Source organism: Carassius gibelio, chromosome A6, assembly GCF_023724105.1.
Source record: "Carassius gibelio isolate Cgi1373 ecotype wild population from Czech Republic chromosome A6, carGib1.2-hapl.c, whole genome shotgun sequence".
NCBI classification, from domain to species: domain Eukaryota; kingdom Metazoa; phylum Chordata; class Actinopteri; order Cypriniformes; family Cyprinidae; genus Carassius; species Carassius gibelio.
Window position 1 is genome coordinate 6,445,578 of NC_068376.1, and position 19,443 is coordinate 6,465,020.

General features: G+C 36.8%; 1 protein-coding gene across 1 annotated transcript; it reads left to right on the forward strand.

Annotated features, from left to right (window-relative positions):
* The first annotated feature begins 13,333 nt into the window (after positions 1–13,333).
* On the forward strand, positions 13,334–14,602 carry LOC128016149 (structural maintenance of chromosomes protein 5-like). The gene is made up of 2 exons (XM_052600583.1): positions 13,334–13,589; positions 14,026–14,602. Exons 1-2 carry the CDS (start codon positions 13,545–13,547, stop codon positions 14,308–14,310), a joined length of 330 nt encoding a protein of 109 aa, XP_052456543.1. The 5' UTR covers positions 13,334–13,544; the 3' UTR covers positions 14,311–14,602.
* The last annotated feature ends 4,841 nt before the right edge of the window (positions 14,603–19,443 follow it).

The window sequence follows — 19,443 nt, forward strand, 5'->3', positions numbered from 1 at the left end:
GATCAACGTCAAATTATGTTTTAATTTGACGTTGTTTGGACGTTGCCATTATGACTGCTAGAAAACGTTGGATTTTGGTTGCCATACCTGACGACTAAACATAAGTTTTTGATGTCAATGTGACATTGGCTTAAGACGTTGGCTTGACGTTGGATTTTGGTTAGTTAATGCCACAACCTAAAACTAACTACAGATCAACGTCAAATGATGTTTTAATTTGACGTTGTTTGGATGTTGGCATTATGACGTCTAAAAAACGTTGGATTTTGGTTGGTTAATGCCACAACCTAAAACTAACTACAAATCAACGATAAATGATGTTTTAATTTGACGTTGTTTGGACGTTGCCATTATGACGTCTAGAACACGTTGGATATTGGTTGCCATACCTGACGACTAAACATCAGTATTTGATGTCAATGTGACGTTGGCTTGAGACGTTGGCTCGACGTTGGATTTTGGTTAGTTAATGCCACAACCTAAAACTAACTACAGATCAACGTCAAATTATGTTTTAATTTGACATTGTTTGGACGTTGCCATTATGATGTCTAGAAAACGTTGGATTTTGGTTGCCATACCTGACGACTTAAGATCAGTATTTGATGTCAGTGTGACATTGGCTTGAGACGTTGGCTCGACGTTGGATTTTGGTTAGTTAATGCCACAACCTAAAACTAACTACAAATCAACGTCAAATGATGTTTTAATTTGACGTTGTTTGGACGTTGCCATTATGACGTCTAGAAAACGTTGGATTATGGTTGCCATACCTGACGACTAAACATCAGTATTTGATGCCAATGTGACGTTGGCTTGAGACGTTGGCTCGACGTTGGGTTTAGGTTAGTTAATGCCACAACCTAAAACTAACTAAAGATCAACGTCAAATTATGTTTTAATTTGACGTTGTTTGGACGTTGCCATTATGACGTCTAGATAACGTTGGATTTTGGTTGCCATACCTGACATCTTAATATCAGTATTTGATGTCAGTGTGACGTTGGCTTGAGACGTTAACTCGACGTTGGATTTTGGTTAGTTAATGCCACAACCTAAAACTAACTACAAATCAACGTCAAATTATGTTTTAATTTGACGTTGTTTGGACGTTGCCATTATGACATCTAGAAAATGTTGGATTTTGGTTGCCATACCTGACGACTTAATATCAGTATTTGATGTCAGTGTGACGTTGGCTTGAGACGTTGGCTCGACGTTGGATTTTGGTTAGTTAATGCCACAACCTAAAACTAACTACAGATCAACGTCAAATGATGTTTTAATTTGACGTTGTTTGGACGTTGCCATTATGACGTCTAGAAAATGTTGGATTTTGGTTGCCATACCTGACGACTAAACATCAGTTTTTGATGTCAATGTGACATTGGCTTAAGACGTTGCCTTGACGTTGGATTTTGGTTAGTTAATGCCACAACCTAAAACTAACTACAGATCAACGTCAAATGATGTCTTAATTTGACGTTGTTTGGACGTTGCCATTATGACGTCTAGATAACGTTGGATTTTGGTTGCCATACCTGACATCTTAATATCAGTATTTGATGTCAGTGTGACGTTGGCTTGAGACGTTAACTCGACGTTGGATTTTGGTTAGTTAATGCCACAACCTAAAACTAACTACAAATCAACGTCAAATTATGTTTTAATTTGACGTTGTTTGGACGTTGCCATTATGACGTCTAGAAAACGTTGGATTATGGTTGCCATACCTGACGACTAAACATCAGTATTTGATGTCAATGTGACGTTGGCTTGAGACGTTGGCTCGACGTTGGGTTTAGGTTAGTTAATGCCACAACCTAAAACTAACTACAAATCAACGTCAAATGATGTTTTAATTTGACGTTGTTTCGACGTTGCCGTTATGACGTCTAGAAAACGTTGGATTTTGGTTGCCATACCTGACATCTTAATATCAGTATTTGATGTCAGTGTGACGTTGGCTTAAGACGTTGGCTCGACGTTGGATTTTGGTTAGTTAATGCCACAACCTAAAACTAACTACAGATCAACGTCAAATGATGTTTTAATTTGACGTTGTTTGGACGTTGCCATTATGACGTCTAGAAAATGTTGGATTTTGGTTGCCATACCTGACGACTAAACATCAGTTTTTGATGTCAATGTGACATTGGCTTAAGACGTTGCCTTGACGTTGGATTTTGGTTAGTTAATGCCACAACCTAAAACTAACTACAGATCAACGTCAAATGATGTCTTAATTTGACGTTGTTTGGACGTTGCCATTATGACGTCTAGATAACGTTGGATTTTGGTTGCCATACCTGACATCTTAATATCAGTATTTGATGTCAGTGTGACGTTGGCTTGAGACGTTAACTCGACGTTGGATTTTGGTTAGTTAATGCCACAACCTAAAACTAACTACAAATCAACGTCAAATTATGTTTTAATTTGACGTTGTTTGGACGTTGCCATTATGACGTCTAGAAAACGTTGGATTATGGTTGCCATACCTGACGACTAAACATCAGTATTTGATGTCAATGTGACGTTGGCTTGAGACGTTGGCTCGACGTTGGGTTTAGGTTAGTTAATGCCACAACCTAAAACTAACTACAGATCAACGTCAAATGATGTTTTAATTTGACGTTGTTTGGACGTTGCCATTATGACGTCTAGAAAATGTTGGATTTTGGTTGCCATACCTGACGACTAAACATCAGTTTTTGATGTCAATGTGACATTGGCTTAAGACGTTGCCTTGACGTTGGATTTTGGTTAGTTAATGCCACAACCTAAAACTAACTACAGATCAACGTCAAATGATGTCTTAATTTGACGTTGTTTGGACGTTGCCATTATGACGTCTAGATAACGTTGGATTTTGGTTGCCATACCTGACATCTTAATATCAGTATTTGATGTCAGTGTGACGTTGGCTTGAGACGTTAACTCGACGTTGGATTTTGGTTAGTTAATGCCACAACCTAAAACTAACTACAAATCAACGTCAAATTATGTTTTAATTTGACGTTGTTTGGACGTTGCCATTATGACGTCTAGAAAACGTTGGATTATGGTTGCCATACCTGACGACTAAACATCAGTATTTGATGTCAATGTGACGTTGGCTTGAGACGTTGGCTCGACGTTGGGTTTAGGTTAGTTAATGCCACAACCTAAAACTAACTACAGATCAACGTCAAATGATGTTTTAATTTGACGTTGTTTGGACGTTGCCATTATGACGTCTAGAAAATGTTGGATTTTGGTTGCCATACCTGACGACTAAACATCAGTTTTTGATGTCAATGTGACATTGGCTTAAGACGTTGCCTTGACGTTGGATTTTGGTTAGTTAATGCCACAACCTAAAACTAACTACAGATCAACGTCAAATGATGTCTTAATTTGACGTTGTTTGGACGTTGCCATTATGACGTCTAGATAACGTTGGATTTTGGTTGCCATACCTGACATCTTAATATCAGTATTTGATGTCAGTGTGACGTTGGCTTGAGACGTTAACTCGACGTTGGATTTTGGTTAGTTAATGCCACAACCTAAAACTAACTACAAATCAACGTCAAATTATGTTTTAATTTGACGTTGTTTGGACGTTGCCATTATGACGTCTAGAAAACGTTGGATTATGGTTGCCATACCTGACGACTAAACATCAGTATTTGATGTCAATGTGACGTTGGCTTGAGACGTTGGCTCGACGTTGGGTTTAGGTTAGTTAATGCCACAACCTAAAACTAACTACAAATCAACGTCAAATGATGTTTTAATTTGACGTTGTTTCGACGTTGCCGTTATGACGTCTAGAAAACGTTGGATTTTGGTTGCCATACCTGACATCTTAATATCAGTATTTGATGTCAGTGTGACGTTGGCTTGAGACGTTGGCTCGACGTTGGATTTTGGTTAGTTAATGCCACAACCTAAAACTAACTACAGATCAACGTCAAATGATGTTTTAATTTGACGTTGTTTGGACGTTGCCATTATGACATCTAGAAAATGTTGGATTTTGGTTGCCATACCTGACGACTAAACGTCAGTTTTTGATGTCAATGTGACATTGGCTTAAGACGTTGCCTTGACGTTGGATTTTGGTTAGTTAATGCCACAACCTAAAACTAACTACAGATCAACGTCAAATGATGTCTTAATTTGACGTTGTTTGGACGTTGCCATTATGACGTCTAGATAACGTTGGATTTTGGTTGCCATACCTGACATCTTAATATCAGTATTTGATGTCAGTGTGACGTTGGCTTGAGACGTTAACTCGACGTTGGATTTTGGTTAGTTAATGCCACAACCAAAACGAACTACAGATCAACGTCAAATGATGTTTTAATTTGACGTTGTTTGGACGTTGCCATTAGGACGTCTAGAAAACGTTGGATTTTGGTTGCCATACCTGACGACTTAATATCAGTATTTGATGTCAATGTGACGTTGGCTTGAGACGTTGGCTCGACGTTGGATTTTGGTTAGTTAATGCCACAACCTAAAACTAACTACAAATCAACGTCAAATGATGTTTTAATTTGACGTTGTTTGGACGTTGCCATTATGACGTCTAGAACACGTTGGATATTGGTTGCCATACCTGACGACTAAACATCAGTATTTGATGTCAATGTGACGTTGGCTTGAGACGTTGGCTCGACGTTGGATTTTGGTTAGTTAATGCCACAACCTAAAACTAACTACAGATCAACGTCAAATTATGTTTTAATTTGACATTGTTTGGACGTTGCCATTATGATGTCTAGAAAACGTTGGATTTTGGTTGCCATACCTGACGACTTAAGATCAGTATTTGATGTCAGTGTGACATTGGCTTGAGACGTTGGCTCGACGTTGGATTTTGGTTAGTTAATGCCACAACCTAAAACTAACTACAAATCAACGTCAAATGATGTTTTAATTTGACGTTGTTTGGACGTTGCCATTATGACGTCTAGAAAACGTTGGATTATGGTTGCCATACCTGACGACTAAACATCAGTATTTGATGTCAATGTGACGTTGGCTTGAGACGTTGGCTCGACGTTGGATTTAGGTTAGTTAATGCCACAACCTAAAACTAACTAAAGATCAACGTCAAATTATGTTTTAATTTGACGTTGTTTGGACGTTGCCATTATGACGTCTAGATAACGTTGGATTTTGGTTGCCATACCTGACATCTTAATATCAGTATTTGATGTCAGAGTGACGTTGGCTTGAGACGTTAACTCGACGTTGGATTTTGGTTAGTTAATGCCACAACCTAAAACTAACTACAAATCAACGTCAAATTATGTTTTAATTTGACGTTGTTTGGACATTGCCATTATGACGTCTAGAAAATGTTGGATTTTGGTTGCCATACCTGACGACTTAATATCAGTATTTGATGTCAGTGTGACGTTGGCTTGAGACGTTGGCTCGACGTTGGATTTTGGTTAGTTAATGCCACAACCTAAAACTAACTACAGATCAACGTCAAATGATGTTTTAATTTGACGTTGTTTGGACGTTGCCATTATGACGTCTAGAAAATGTTGGATTTTGGTTGCCATACCTGACGACTAAACATCAGTTTTTGATGTCAATGTGACATTGGCTTAAGACGTTGCCTTGACATTGGATTTTGGTTAGTTAATGCCACAACCTAAAACTAACTACAGATCAACGTCAAATGATGTCTTAATTTGACGTTGTTTCGACGTTGCCGTTATGACGTCTAGAAAACTTTGGATTTTGGTTGCCATACCTGACGACTTAAGATCAGTATTTGATGTCAGTGTGACATTGGCTTGAGACGTTGGCTCGACGTTGGATTTTGGTTAGTTAATGCCACAACCTAAAACTAACTACAAATCAACGTCAAATGATGTTTTAATTTGACGTTGTTTGGACGTTGCCATTATGACGTCTAGAACACGTTGGATATTGGTTGCCATACCTGACGACTAAACATCAGTATTTGATGTCAATGTGACGTTGGCTTGAGACGTTGGCTCGACGTTGGATTTTGGTTAGTTAATGCCACAACCTAAAACTAACTACAGATCAACGTCAAATGATGTTTTAATTTGACGTTGTTTGGACGTTGCCATTATGACGTCTAGATAACGTTGGATTTTGGTTGCCATACCTGACATCTTAATATCAGTATTTGATGTCAGTGTGACGTTGGCTTGAGACGTTAACTCGACGTTGGATTTTGGTTAGTTAATGCCACAACCTAAAACTAACTACAAATCAACGTCAAATTATGTTTTAATTTGACGTTGTTTGGACGTTGCCATTATGACGTCTAGAAAACGTTGGATTATGGTTGCCATACCTGACGACTAAACATCAGTATTTGATGTCAATGTGACGTTGGCTTGAGACGTTGGCTCGACGTTGGGTTTAGGTTAGTTAATGCCACAACCTAAAACTAACTACAAATCAACGTCAAATGATGTTTTAATTTGACGTTGTTTCGACGTTGCCGTTATGACGTCTAGAAAACGTTGGATTTTGGTTGCCATACCTGACATCTTAATATCAGTATTTGATGTCAGTGTGACGTTGGCTTGAGACGTTGGCTCGACGTTGGATTTTGGTTAGTTAATGCCACAACCTAAAACTAACTACAGATCAACGTCAAATTGATGTTTTAATTTGACGTTGTTTCGACGTTGCCGTTATGACGTCTAGAAAACGTTGGATTTTGGTTGCCATACCTGACGACTTAAGATCAGTATTTGATGTCAGTGTGACATTGGCTTGAGACGTTGGCTCGACGTTGGATTTTGGTTAGTTAATGCCACAACCTAAAACTAACTACAGATCAACGTCAAATGATGTTTTAATTTGACGTTGTTTGGACGTTGCCATTATGACGTCTAGAAAACGTTGGATTATGGTTGCCATACCTGACGACTAAACATCAGTTTTTGATGTCAGTGTGACATTGGCTTGAGACGTTGGCCCGACGTTGGATTTTGGTTAGTTAATGCCACAACCAAAACGAACTACAGATCAACGTCAAATGATGTTTTAATTTGACGTTGTTTGGACGTTGCCATTAGGACGTCTAGAAAACGTTGGATTTTGGTTGCCATACCTGACGACTTAATATCAGTATTTGATGTCAATGTGACGTTGGCTTGAGACGTTGGCTCGACGTTGGATTTTAGTTAGTTAATGCCACAACCTAAAACTAACTACAGATCAACGTCAAATGATGTTTTAATTTGACGTTGTTTCGACGTTGCCGTTATGACGTCTAGAAAACGTTGGATTTTGGTTGCCATACCTGACGACTTAAGATCAGTATTTGATGTCAATGTGACGTTGGCTTGAGACGTTGGCTCGACGTTGGGTTTAGGTTAGTTAATGTCACAACCTAAAACAAACTACAGATCAACGTCAAATGATGTTTTAATTTGACGTTGTTTGGACGTTGCCATTATGACGTCTAGGTAACGTTGGATTTTGGTTGCCATACCTGACGACTAAATATCAGTATTCGATGTCAATGTGACGTTGGCTTGAGACGTTGGCTAGACGTTGGATTTTGGTTATTTTATAACACAACCTAAAAACAACCTAATATCATCGTCAGATGATGTTGGTCTTGGACGTCAATTTAACGTTGTCATTAGACGTTGGCTTGACATTGAATTTTGGTTACCTGACGTCGCGACCTAAATCTAATCTAATATTAACGTCATATGACGTTGTGTGCCTGCTGGGTATGTAGTTCATATTATTATTATTAGTAGTAGTATTTTAATTTTTGATTCTAAGGTCTTTTTTTCTGTACTTTTTATACAGTAAACAGTTTTAGTAGTGTAATGCAAGCACCGCTGGTTTATTCTTTCTTTTTTCAGTGGGTCAGTGGCGCAATGGATAACGCGTCTGACTACGGATCAGAAGATTCTAGGTACGACTCCTGGCTGGCTCGCTCTGTGATTATTTTATATTCCTGTAGCTCAAGCGGTAAAGCGCAATGTTGGGGGTTCGATTCCTCGTTAACACATGCTAGGTAAAATTGATAGCTTGAATGCACCGTAAGTCGCTTTGGATAAAACATCTGTTAAATGCATTCATTTAATTTAATTTAATTAAATTTTTCCAGTTGATTGAATAATATTACAAGTGTTGTAAGCTGTTTTAAAATATTGCTACCTGACAAATATCACTGAAATAAGTGTGCTGAGAGATCAGACCTGTCTCGGGGACACCTATGTAAACAGCAAGAAAAGTGTGCTGGGTACAGTGAAACTCTCTGCCTGTCAGTCACTGTGGATGTTTGGGTCTGCTCACATCAGTTTGGCTGACATGTCTTGAAAGGGTGGGCTTTTATCAGGAAGAGAACATAAAAAATAAAAAAAATAGGTTTAATTTGTATTCATAGTCTGATTCAGACATTTTTGTCTTAACCCATAGTCTTTTGTGTTACATGGTAAAAAAGAAATGTATACGTGTTTGCAAAAATAGGAGGTTTAGTAAATAATGCAAATTGTTTTTGTTTTTTTGGAGGGGGAGAACTATTCCTTTAAGAGTACAAATGCATAATGTTCACACATTTGCACACGTGCGTACACACACACACACACACACACACAGTATCTATTCATCATTCTATCATACACTCACTCACTCACTCACTCACACACACACACTGGTAAATCCTTATTATCAATCCGGACACACCGACGCATCATTGCGACAGGATTAGAATGCAGAGGCTGAATCAGGAAGTCACGATGGGAATGCAGAGACAATAACCATCATGACGAGAATACAGAGGACACTGAGCACCTCTCTAGTACAGATCTGTGCCTGCTCTCCAGCAGCTCCCCAAAGGACACAAAATACAAGAATTCTGGAAATATTTGAACTGATCAGAATATCAATGCCATATAGCTGAGATTTCTTATAAGAAATTAGAAAAAGGAGGAGACAGTGATGCAAACTACATTTTTACTTAGCAAAAAATCTAATTGTGAGTCTGATAGCACAGAAAAGTAATTGCACATTTATCTTCAACAAACTGCATGATTTGAGGTGTCATTCATATGGCACAAATAGTGGAGGATTTGGTATGATCTGAAGTGTAATACTTGAGGCTTTGTTAAAATTTATAAATAAGTATGAGCTGTAGTAATGGTGATGCTTGCCTTACAAAACTGTTCAGAGTGAGAAGGGGAGTGTAATTATTAGATCTATTTATAATGAAAATCTGATTATTTTCAAAGATCAAATAAGCATCATATATGCATTTATATTTTTGTATTTATATAATTTATATTGTATTAAATCAGTAACATAAATACACTTTACCTAAGCAAATAAATTATTTTAGAATTCAGAACATTTTATAAATAACTTTATGTAAAAAATTATGTAAACCTCTATAGTCATTTAAGAATTCAGAAGAAAAAAAAATATCAAGGCTCGCGTTATATCAACAGTAATGATAAGAAATGTTTCTTGAGTAGAAAATCAACATATTAGAATGATTTCTGAAAGATCATGTGACACTGAAGACTGGAGTAATGATGCTGGAAATAAAATAAGTGACTGAGTTTCTTGTATTGCTTCAAATTTTTATATGGAAGCTCATCTGATAGGATAAGAACATAACATACCATAAGAACTGGCATGAACATTCCACTCTTGTTGGTCACATTATTCTTCTTTCATTCGAGAGTCCCCTTAAGAAAGAAAAATATATTTACCAATATATTTCTTAAAATATATTGTGATATATTGTAATATATTATTTTCCCTTTTTATTTTCTAATATTTAATATATTTGAATACATTTAATAATATATTGATGATACATACATTATATAATATATTGCAAAATATACAAATGATTGCCGCTTTTAATATATTGCAATATATTGGAAAAATGTAAATATATATAAGAATATATGCCTAATATATTACATGATATTTTCCAGTATATTGCAATATATTTTTGTTTCATAAGGGGTGGTCCTGTTCATTCCCTCTAAGATGCTGCTGGTCTTCACCACTGCGCCCTCCTTACATTATCTCTCGTTTCATGATCATCTGCGAGGCCAAGCATCTGCCAGTGAATTCCAAATGTTTGTTTATTGCCCTGGTCCCTCCTTTGAGAGTTTAGGAAACATATTTTTATCCTCACATGTTTCTTATGGTGGCAACTCAAGGGAGATGTCTTCTAGCCACGTTGCATGCTAGAATACTGGATATATATACCTTTTGAGTAGTAAATAATGTATGAGGATGGGATGACACAGCTTAAAGACAGTGTCAACTGGCACTGTACAGTCTCTCTCAGAGTATCTCCCACTTTGTGTGTGCGCTGGCTGGGCAGATCGATCAATCATTCATTCGTTCGTTTCATTTGTTCATTCATTCATTCATTCATTCATTTCGTTCATTCGTGTTTTTGTTTTTATTCTGGATGGGCCTTTATATGAATTGCAATGCATGAAACTGTTGCAGAACCACTGTATTTAAATCACTATCCAAACAAAGTTGCCACGTGTAGCTTGAGCAGTTTTGATTTAGATTGTATATTTTCACAATTTAAAGCAAAAATAGAATGGTCTGACCCCATCTTTGTGAAAGTATGCTACTTAACATCTGCACAAAACAAAAACAGCAGATTGGCTAAATGAAAATGCAAATTCACTCTCTGACAGCAGGTGGCAAACCGTTTCCTAGGTTACAAATTTAAACAAAGCGGTACGGTGCTCAAAAACATTAATATACTAATATTACTTTAATATGAATTATATGAAGATAAGATTAAAAGAAAATACCAACAAAATTTTGAAACGCTGAGCTCCCTTCAAAGATACAATAAACCCTCAATTGAATATTTAGGATGTTCATCCAATATTTCGCTCAACGTGATCAGTGAGTTTGCTCTGTCTGCAACAGTATTTTCTCCTCTTTGTGTCTCATACCTTTTTGCCAGGTATGAGACATTATCCCAAAGTCCCTTTAAGGTAAGTCATGTCACTCGGCGGCCATCTTTGAAACACCTCTCGGGCATGCAAGTGCAACTAATATCTCTTTGAATGGGAAAACATCAAATTATCCAAAGTTGTTCGCCAAGTTTATGATTAAATTTCATATTTGAAATCACCAGTGAAATCTGACAACAACTGCCTCATAAATTTTGTTTCTTATGCTCAAATAGCATCAAAAAACATATTTTTCAGGCCAGACCAACCAGTGCGCTTATGTATTCCTAAGAGCACGCAAAGAGTAAAGAAGCCACATCTCAGAAATCTGATTGTTACTATAGCAACCAGGACTTCTGACAGCTGCAGTGACGCAATGACTTTACCAATTAGTGATTGGCTCTTTTACTCAGAAGGCGGGGCTTCCTTTAATAGAGTGACCATAATAAGCATTGTAAACTATATGAGTGACACGTCTTGGGTCTTTGATAATCCTCACTATTTTTTATCATTATTCTTTTGTTTTTATTCAGACATTATTCTGCCCTTACATATCTGAGACAGAACTGGAAGCAGCTAGATTAACACTAATCAGATCATATAATCAGTGGAAAAATGTATAGAAATTATGATTTAGTCTAAAAAAATAAATGTGTAAATATATCAGTATTTGGAATTGTAAGCCCTAATGGACGCTATTCAGTGAAGCTATGAACACAAATATACGCAGCAGATGCGACTGAATACAAGGCTAGAATCACCTTTGCTGAGGAGCATGTTATGTGGAGAGAGGAGAACTAATCCAGAGTTCACGTTAGTGATGAGAGCAAGTTTTATTTATTTGGGTGTGATAGGGAATATTTTGTTTGCCATCAAACTGGGTAAAGAAGACTGTAGCCAGAGTGCCTAAAGAAGTCAGTGAAAGGTGGAGGAGGAAGTGTCATGGTTTGGGGGATGTTTTCTGCAGGTGAAAGCAAATGTTCATCAAAACCTCCTTCAGCAACATGCAGTTCCCTGCAAGCATCTCCCAATCAGCCGGCAATATTTTATTTAAGATAATGCACCTGTCACACTGCAAAAAAAAAAATTATCATTCATGCTACAGTGGTTACTGTTTTCTATATTATATATATATATATATATTTTTTTTTTGTCAAATATGTTACTAGAACAGTGGTATACCCACAGCTTATATTCTTTCAAAATTTGGTAATGAAGATTAGTTTCAGAAAAAGAAAAAAAAGTATTTATAGATTGCTCTCTAATTTTGATATGTGTATTACAAATTATGCTAACTCATTTTCTTTTTTTATTAGCCTGTTAATGAGACCTTGTACTCAATTAACTGACTATCTTGACATGCCACCTATGCATTTTTTAATTTAAGCCTCACATTATTCAGAAAATTAAAGCATGTTCATCACAGAAGTGTATTCAAGTCATTTTCTATGTGCATCTCTTAATAACAGATTAAAAGATTTAGACCCAAAAATTCACATCATATTAATGCCCTTAGATTTTCGTGCCTTTTAATGCTATAACCCTGATCCTATAAACTGAGATCCTCTTTAATGTTTGTGTTAGATAGTATAATCTCTGTTTGATTTATAATGAATTATATCGTCGTATAGATACATCTTAAAAGATTTTGCTCTCTTAAACATGTTTGATGTTTAAGTAGTTTGAGAAGTATATCATTGGAATACTGATGCATTGCATGGTTTTTATGTTCATTTTTATGCAAAGTCTGTTTTAAAATCCCAATGCTGTAATCAGAGATATTGCTTATCAGAATGATGCTGGACTCATATGTGTCAGTGCCTCCTGCATTATTGTTGATGGCAATTACTGACTCAACATCCTGAGTTTAAGATTCAGAATGTGGCATTATATATATATATATATATATATATATATATATATATATATATATATATATATATATATATATATATATATATATATAAAATGCCACATTATATAGCAAAAACTGTGTCCGTCTTCATTTCAGGCTGCACAACAACAAAATTTTATTATTTTATGGGGGTGATTCTTTTCTACGCACACAGTGTATTATTGTGATTAGGCTAATTAAGTTTATGGGGAAAATGTAAGCTTATTTCCCATTTTATTCTGATTGTGCTGCATTTGAATTTGTTCTAAATCGATAAGCAAATACTAGCCATAAATGCTGGAATGATGTTAAAGCTGCGGTAGGTAACTTGTGACTCTCTAGCGGTTAATAAACAGAACTGCTTGCGTCTTGCGGAAGAACATTGTAGCCGGAACTACTTCTCTCTGTTTATGTCTATGAAGAATCACAAAGGTACTGGGTTACTCCGCCGCGGTACCCCTGACAATAATAACCAACTGCAGAACCGCAGAACCATTACGTCATAACAGTCTGAGGACGACAGCGCCAGACCGACTGTTTGAGAGCGGAAGTGGGCGGGGTAGCAGCCCGATGCCGGAAGTTCATGTTTAGACGTGTTTGTTTAGACTAGACAGTAAAAGGTTTTTAGACAGTAAAAGATAAACATTAAAAGGTTTTTAGACAGTAAAAGATAGACAATAAAAGGTTTAACTATGGCGGAGCACACTGTAGAACAAGGAAAAGAAGAAGAGAAAGAAGTAAAAAGAAGTTATATATTTGATAGATGCAACATACTTAACATTATAACGTTACGCTTATACAAGACAGCTCTGTACTGATATATACATATTTTTTTAAAGGAATAATTTTGTAAGTTAGGCTAATATTTAGCAATATCACAGTATCACTTTGTTGGGTTACATATTCATGGTTTGTGATTTAATTTGTTGTTGCGTTGTATTTTACAGCATTTGTTAAATTTTCTGACCATGAGAATTGCATAATTTCAAAACATTACTTTACATGCATCCTGATTAAACCACAATGTATTGTTGAGGACACTTCCAATCTCCCCAGGGACAACAGATGGAAATGAGCTAGCAGCCAAATGTGGTGCATCTCTTCTCTTGTGAGAATAATTCTTTTAAATGAATTAATTATTTCATTATTTTTTTGAACTCTTCTCTCATGAAGGAACCACAGATGGTCAAAGACCTCAGGACCGCAGTTGGATGGCTGCGGGACAACTGCCACTCCTTCAGAGGTTCTGTGCAAGAGCCGTCATATCTGGACCTAAAGAAGGAAGACCAGGAAGAGGCCCTTCTTAAACTTGATCGGGCGGAAAGAAAAGATGATCTGGAACTGGCCAAAAAGCCTTTCATGTTTCAGTTCCAGTTTCAACAGGACATGGAAGTTTTTCTTTTCGAATGTCACGACGAAAGGCACCTCAGAATAAACTCCATGTTTATGGAGTTTTAATTTGTTATTTATTTTTCTCTTGAGAATTATTGATGTAAAATTTGTGCCTGTATAACTTTTATAAGATTTATTTTCTTTGGTTTAATTTGTTTTATATAATTTATTTATCTAGTTTGATTTTGTAATTTTATTTAATTAGAAAACAGCTAGTGTGTGATTTTATTTAAAACTCATTTTATTTAAATTAATGTTTTTGTTTTTTTTTCAGTCCATTATATTATTGTGTATGGTGGTCTATGTTGTTTGAGTATTTAAAGTTATTTTCAACTGAATAAAATGTTCAAACTCTCAAGCTCTGTTTTCATTGGATTATTTATTTTTAATTTTATGCTTTGTCTAATGTATAATATTGTTAATCAGTCTTAAATATACATTTTCAAATAAATCGTTTAAAACAAAGTCTTAATAATAACAACATTGTTTTAAACTTTAAAAGTTCCAAAACACGGAAGTAGCGTAATTCCTTGCCCCGCCCACTTCCGCCCTCAGACAGTCGGGCTGGCGCTGTCGTCCTCAGACTGTTGTGACGTAATGGTTCTGCGGTTCTGCAGTCAGACCTATCTCACCCCTGAAGCAATCTATAAATAGTCCGAATATAAACACTTATTATAGGTGCACCCTAGTGATTCAGAACAAGCTAAAAACACGGTTTGGAAAATGGATTCATGGTGTACTCAATTATTATATAAATTTTTCTACATTTTGAACACAAACAAAGTTACGGACCGCAGCTCTGATTGGTTGTTTCTTAACGGGAGCAATGTATTTCTGCAAATGGCAATAGGACCACTGGGAGGAGCCAGAGGAGCTTGATTTTATCACAGATTATCTGTCTCATATTCTACTGTAAGGACATAATGACAGGTTTAACAAATATGTAAAAAATATATTTTTACAAAAGTTACCTACTTCAGCTTTAAGGAGAAAATAAATAAGTAAGAGCATGTGGCCATCCAGACGATACAGTAAGTAAAGCTCAATGGACAGCACTTGTGTAAAGTTGATTCCTTAAAAAGAAAAATATAGAAATAATAACAAGCTTCATACGTTTAATAATAAGCTTCACATTTCTGCATTTAAATATCTCCCTTTCACTTCCAATGTAGATGCCTGTAACCGTGATTATTTTGAAGCATGGCAAGCCAATAATATAAATAAAAATTGTAATAATATTTGTGAGTTTAATTAACTTGTATTAAACCAAGAAAAAAAATTAACTACAAAGATCCCAGTCCTGTCCGGATCAGTATATGAAAATTAATGTAAGTCCTTTTAATAGATGTTACTCGAAGATTGTTTGAAAAATGAATCCTATTCAAAATAGGGGTAATGAAGCCATTTAAATTCTCCAGAAGTCTGTGGAGCTTTTTGCTTAATTCTGCAGACTTATAGTTTATTAGATTCTCATTTGTTCTAACAACCTTCTGGAGAATAGAAGTGTCAAGTATAATCTATGCCTTTAAGCTGCAATAAGCTAACAGTGTTTAAGGATTGAAGATAATACCAACACTCTGTCCAAACAATTTCCCGTATAAAACTGACCTGTTGGGTGATCCCATCACTCACAGAGCTGTGTGAAGGAGGAACGTGTGAATGTACTGATCACAGGGGTCAAATGTCACATAAAAAGAAAGACTGTGATTTTCTATACCATCTTTCTTCACCCCCTCACTTTTTCCCTACAGATGGAGTCAAACATGCAACATGAACTATTGTACTAAGGAAGGACCTAAAATCAAAAAATGCTCCACAAGCTGCCAGTCCAGCTAAAAACTGAACACAAGTGGAACAAAATGAAGTGACCCTAAAGTTTACTCTTAAAAAAGAATAGAGACCTTTAATTTAACCTCTGAAGCGGTTCGGTTTGGAGAACAGCAGACAAACCCATTAGCTTTAGATAGTGAAGCCAGCCACAAGTTGAAAGTGCACAACGATTACAGTGGATGTTTTCAGCTGCGAGTTTATATAACCAGAGAGCGTCATGTTTCTTAAAAACTCACAAAGGTGTAATATTGAACCCACACACAAACATCACACTCAATCTCAGATGTTGTAATCACTCTAAAACCACCAATGGATTTTATGAGCATGTTGGCAAAAGTGAAGCAATATGCTGATTTGCTGGATTAAACAAAGTTTCCCATAATGCCTTAATCTGTCTTGAAATTGAATAATGTCAACACTGCACTGTGAATTTGCTCGTGATTACAAGCTGCTGGTTGTGCAATTTGAATTTCTATCGAGTGCATCTTCCTTTCACAGCCATTTGCATTTTGATTTAAATGCCAACAGATCAGCTCTCCTGATGAAAGCAAAATAATTTGCCTGAATCCAAAAACAGAGAGAGAGAGAGAGAGTCAGGAGAGTCTATTAAGAGGAGCTGGGATGAGATGGACTTTGACTTTCTCGCGTTGAAATTTTCCCCTGAGTCCTGTAACACAATATGTCTAATGCAGTTGTTGACAAAGAGTGGAAAATGATTGTAGAAGAGAGTCATTTTAATATGGCATGTCCGATTCGGTTTTAGCACAGTAAGTTAAGATGGATTGGAATATCATTACTTATTTTATTCACCTGATGCTTTGATTCACAATAACATACAATACACTAAACCTATTGGCTATGTTCACACTGTGCATAAATCGAATTTAGTTTTAAAATACAATATTTAGAATGTCATCACAGGACATTTAAGACTGTGTTTGTGTATGAGGGATGTTTCATACAATAATTGAAAGTCGCAGTCGGTGTGGAAAGAGAGGATGAAAAACTGAACATTTCATCTCTGCTTATATCTATTGTGAAGATTTGACACATTGTTAAACTTAAAAACTTTCTAAATTGACTGTCTAAAAGATTCTTTCAGTCATATCATATACATGTGTGTCATATAGTGAACAGAAAGGAGTGTATTCAGACACAGAAAATGATCAAATGATCCATCCTCTGAGTGTCTCTCCCAGGGTCCACAGCTGGCTGATCCACATTGATATGACCACAATAACCACTCTATGTGGTAACCACTCTTTGATAAATTCCTGCAACTGCTTCAGAGTCATCCAGGGGAGGCAGTCTCTCGTACAAGGCTCCCTATTGTAACGATGAGCCAGCAACATTCGGATCCATATGCAGAACTTTTATTAAGAATAGTCAGACAGGCAATAATCAGTAACGGCATCAGGTATGTCAGGTATAACCAGAATCAATAACAGAAACGAGCAGATGTCGGGGCGGGCAGGCAGCAGAGAATCAGTCGGTAAAACAATCCAAAGGTCAGGTACGGAAGGAAACAAACACAAGGAAAAATGCTCAGAAATGTCAGACAGGCTAAACAAGACTTTGCAGTAAGTTGGCATGAGTGTGCTGCTTATATGGGTGTGTGTGTATTAGCTGCAGGTATGTAATCAGATGCAGGTGTGTGTGTGTGTGCAATCAGTCCCAGGAGTGAGGCAGGATGGGAAATGGAGTTTGAATGGAGATGGGATGGAAACAACAATGCAGAGTCCTGAGTGGAGTGCCCTCTATTGGAGCTTATGGGCACTCCAGCTAATGATCGTGACACCTAAAGCCACAATAAAAAGGTGCGGCATTTGAATCAACAGCACATAAAATTACAGAGAGGTCTCGATCCACTGCAAGGCTTGTCAACAGCGAAGTCTTGTAGAGCGAAGATTGTGGTCTGGTTGGCTTCATGGCCATAGGCTTGTGCAGCTCCGCTGACTCGCCATTGGATTGTTTATATTTTCACTGCATGAACCAATGGCCATGCAGTTATACTGCATTATTAAAAATGGCTTCATTATCAGAGAGAAAATTATTTTTTCCCATAGAATCTAGTAATGACGTACAAGTGTAGAATCGAAAGGGAACCCACTGACTTAAATTATATTGACAAAAAAATAGTGTTTGGTACAGTGCAAGGGTGAGTAAATAATGAAAGAGATTTAATTTTGTGTAAACTATTCCTTTAAGTAGCTGGAAGCATTTTTGAGTGATCACCCAAAAATGACCGCATGAATATTTGTAAAGCTGCAATTAAAAGTTTTTAGTAGTTTTCTTCTGTACTAAATACAGATGGAAATAGATTGGTAGAAACTTTGGCTACTTTAGTTACCCACAGACTGAAATGGGTCAAGTGTCTTTCAAGGGCACATTGGTGTTGTGGTGGTTCAGGGATCAGTCCTTCTGGGGTTTGAAAATACACCTTTTCTGTTGCCAGCCCAGATCATTAAACACTAGACTAAGCCAACCCAAGTTGCTCATTACAGGTTCAGGTTGGCGTTCTGAAAGTATCAAATCCTTTCCGGGCTTTTCCTTGCTAAACCTTTTTCAAAGTTATGCTGTATTAAACAAAATGTGCAGAAACATTCAGTTTATTCATATGCAGATCATTCCAAAACTAAAACATTAACGAAACAATAGTTGATGATTATTCACTTGCTTCTCTGGAACTTTTTACAAGACGTGTCAACAGTTAAAAAATAATGGCCATCTTGCTTTTGGCCATCAAAGTCTTGAAGTTTCTCTGCATTTCACAAAAACATTGCAAACTCCTACCAGAAGAAACCACAATGTGTGAAAGAACACAGGTGACAGAACAGTGGAAATGCTGATGCCCTTCTCCTCATGGACCCATGTTGAACCCCAAACAGAAGACGGGTCTACAAATTGCAACAGTCATTATGACAGATGCTTAACCCCCTGGCTTGCAGATAGCTTGCTCCTCCTACTTTGAAGTCATGGTGCTTTTGATCTTCTGGTTTTCTGACTACAGAGGAAGAGGAGGATTGAAAAGGTGAAGTCTCAGTGTGGTTTTCACACCTGTGTCAACAGCTTTGAGTAAGTGTGTGTATGGACTGGTATGGCAAAAATCCAGATTTTCCACTCATCCAGTCACTCTTTTAGACCCCTCTACTGTGATGTTTTTCACTTGCTGTAGGCATGACGGTGAATTCAGTGCTCTGAGGACCCAAAAGCCCCTTACATACTGAGATTCTATGTAATACAAGGGTAATGTGTCCCGGCAATTGTTCCTGGATCGTTAGATTTTGGTTCATTCACACTGCCAGTGATTTCCCGGAATCTGTGCATACATTCACCGCATCCTGTAAAGGTCCAGTAATGACACGTGAC

Excerpts from the sequence above, each read along its gene's own strand:
- LOC128016149 (XM_052600583.1), top strand. The coding sequence starts at position 13,545 with ATGGCGGAGCACACTGTAGAACAAGGAAAAGAAGAAGAGAAAGAA. Across the intron at positions 13,590-14,025 it reads GAAAAGAAGAAGAGAAAGAA|GAACCACAGATGGTCAAAGA; the intron begins GTAAAAAGAAGT and ends TCTCTCATGAAG.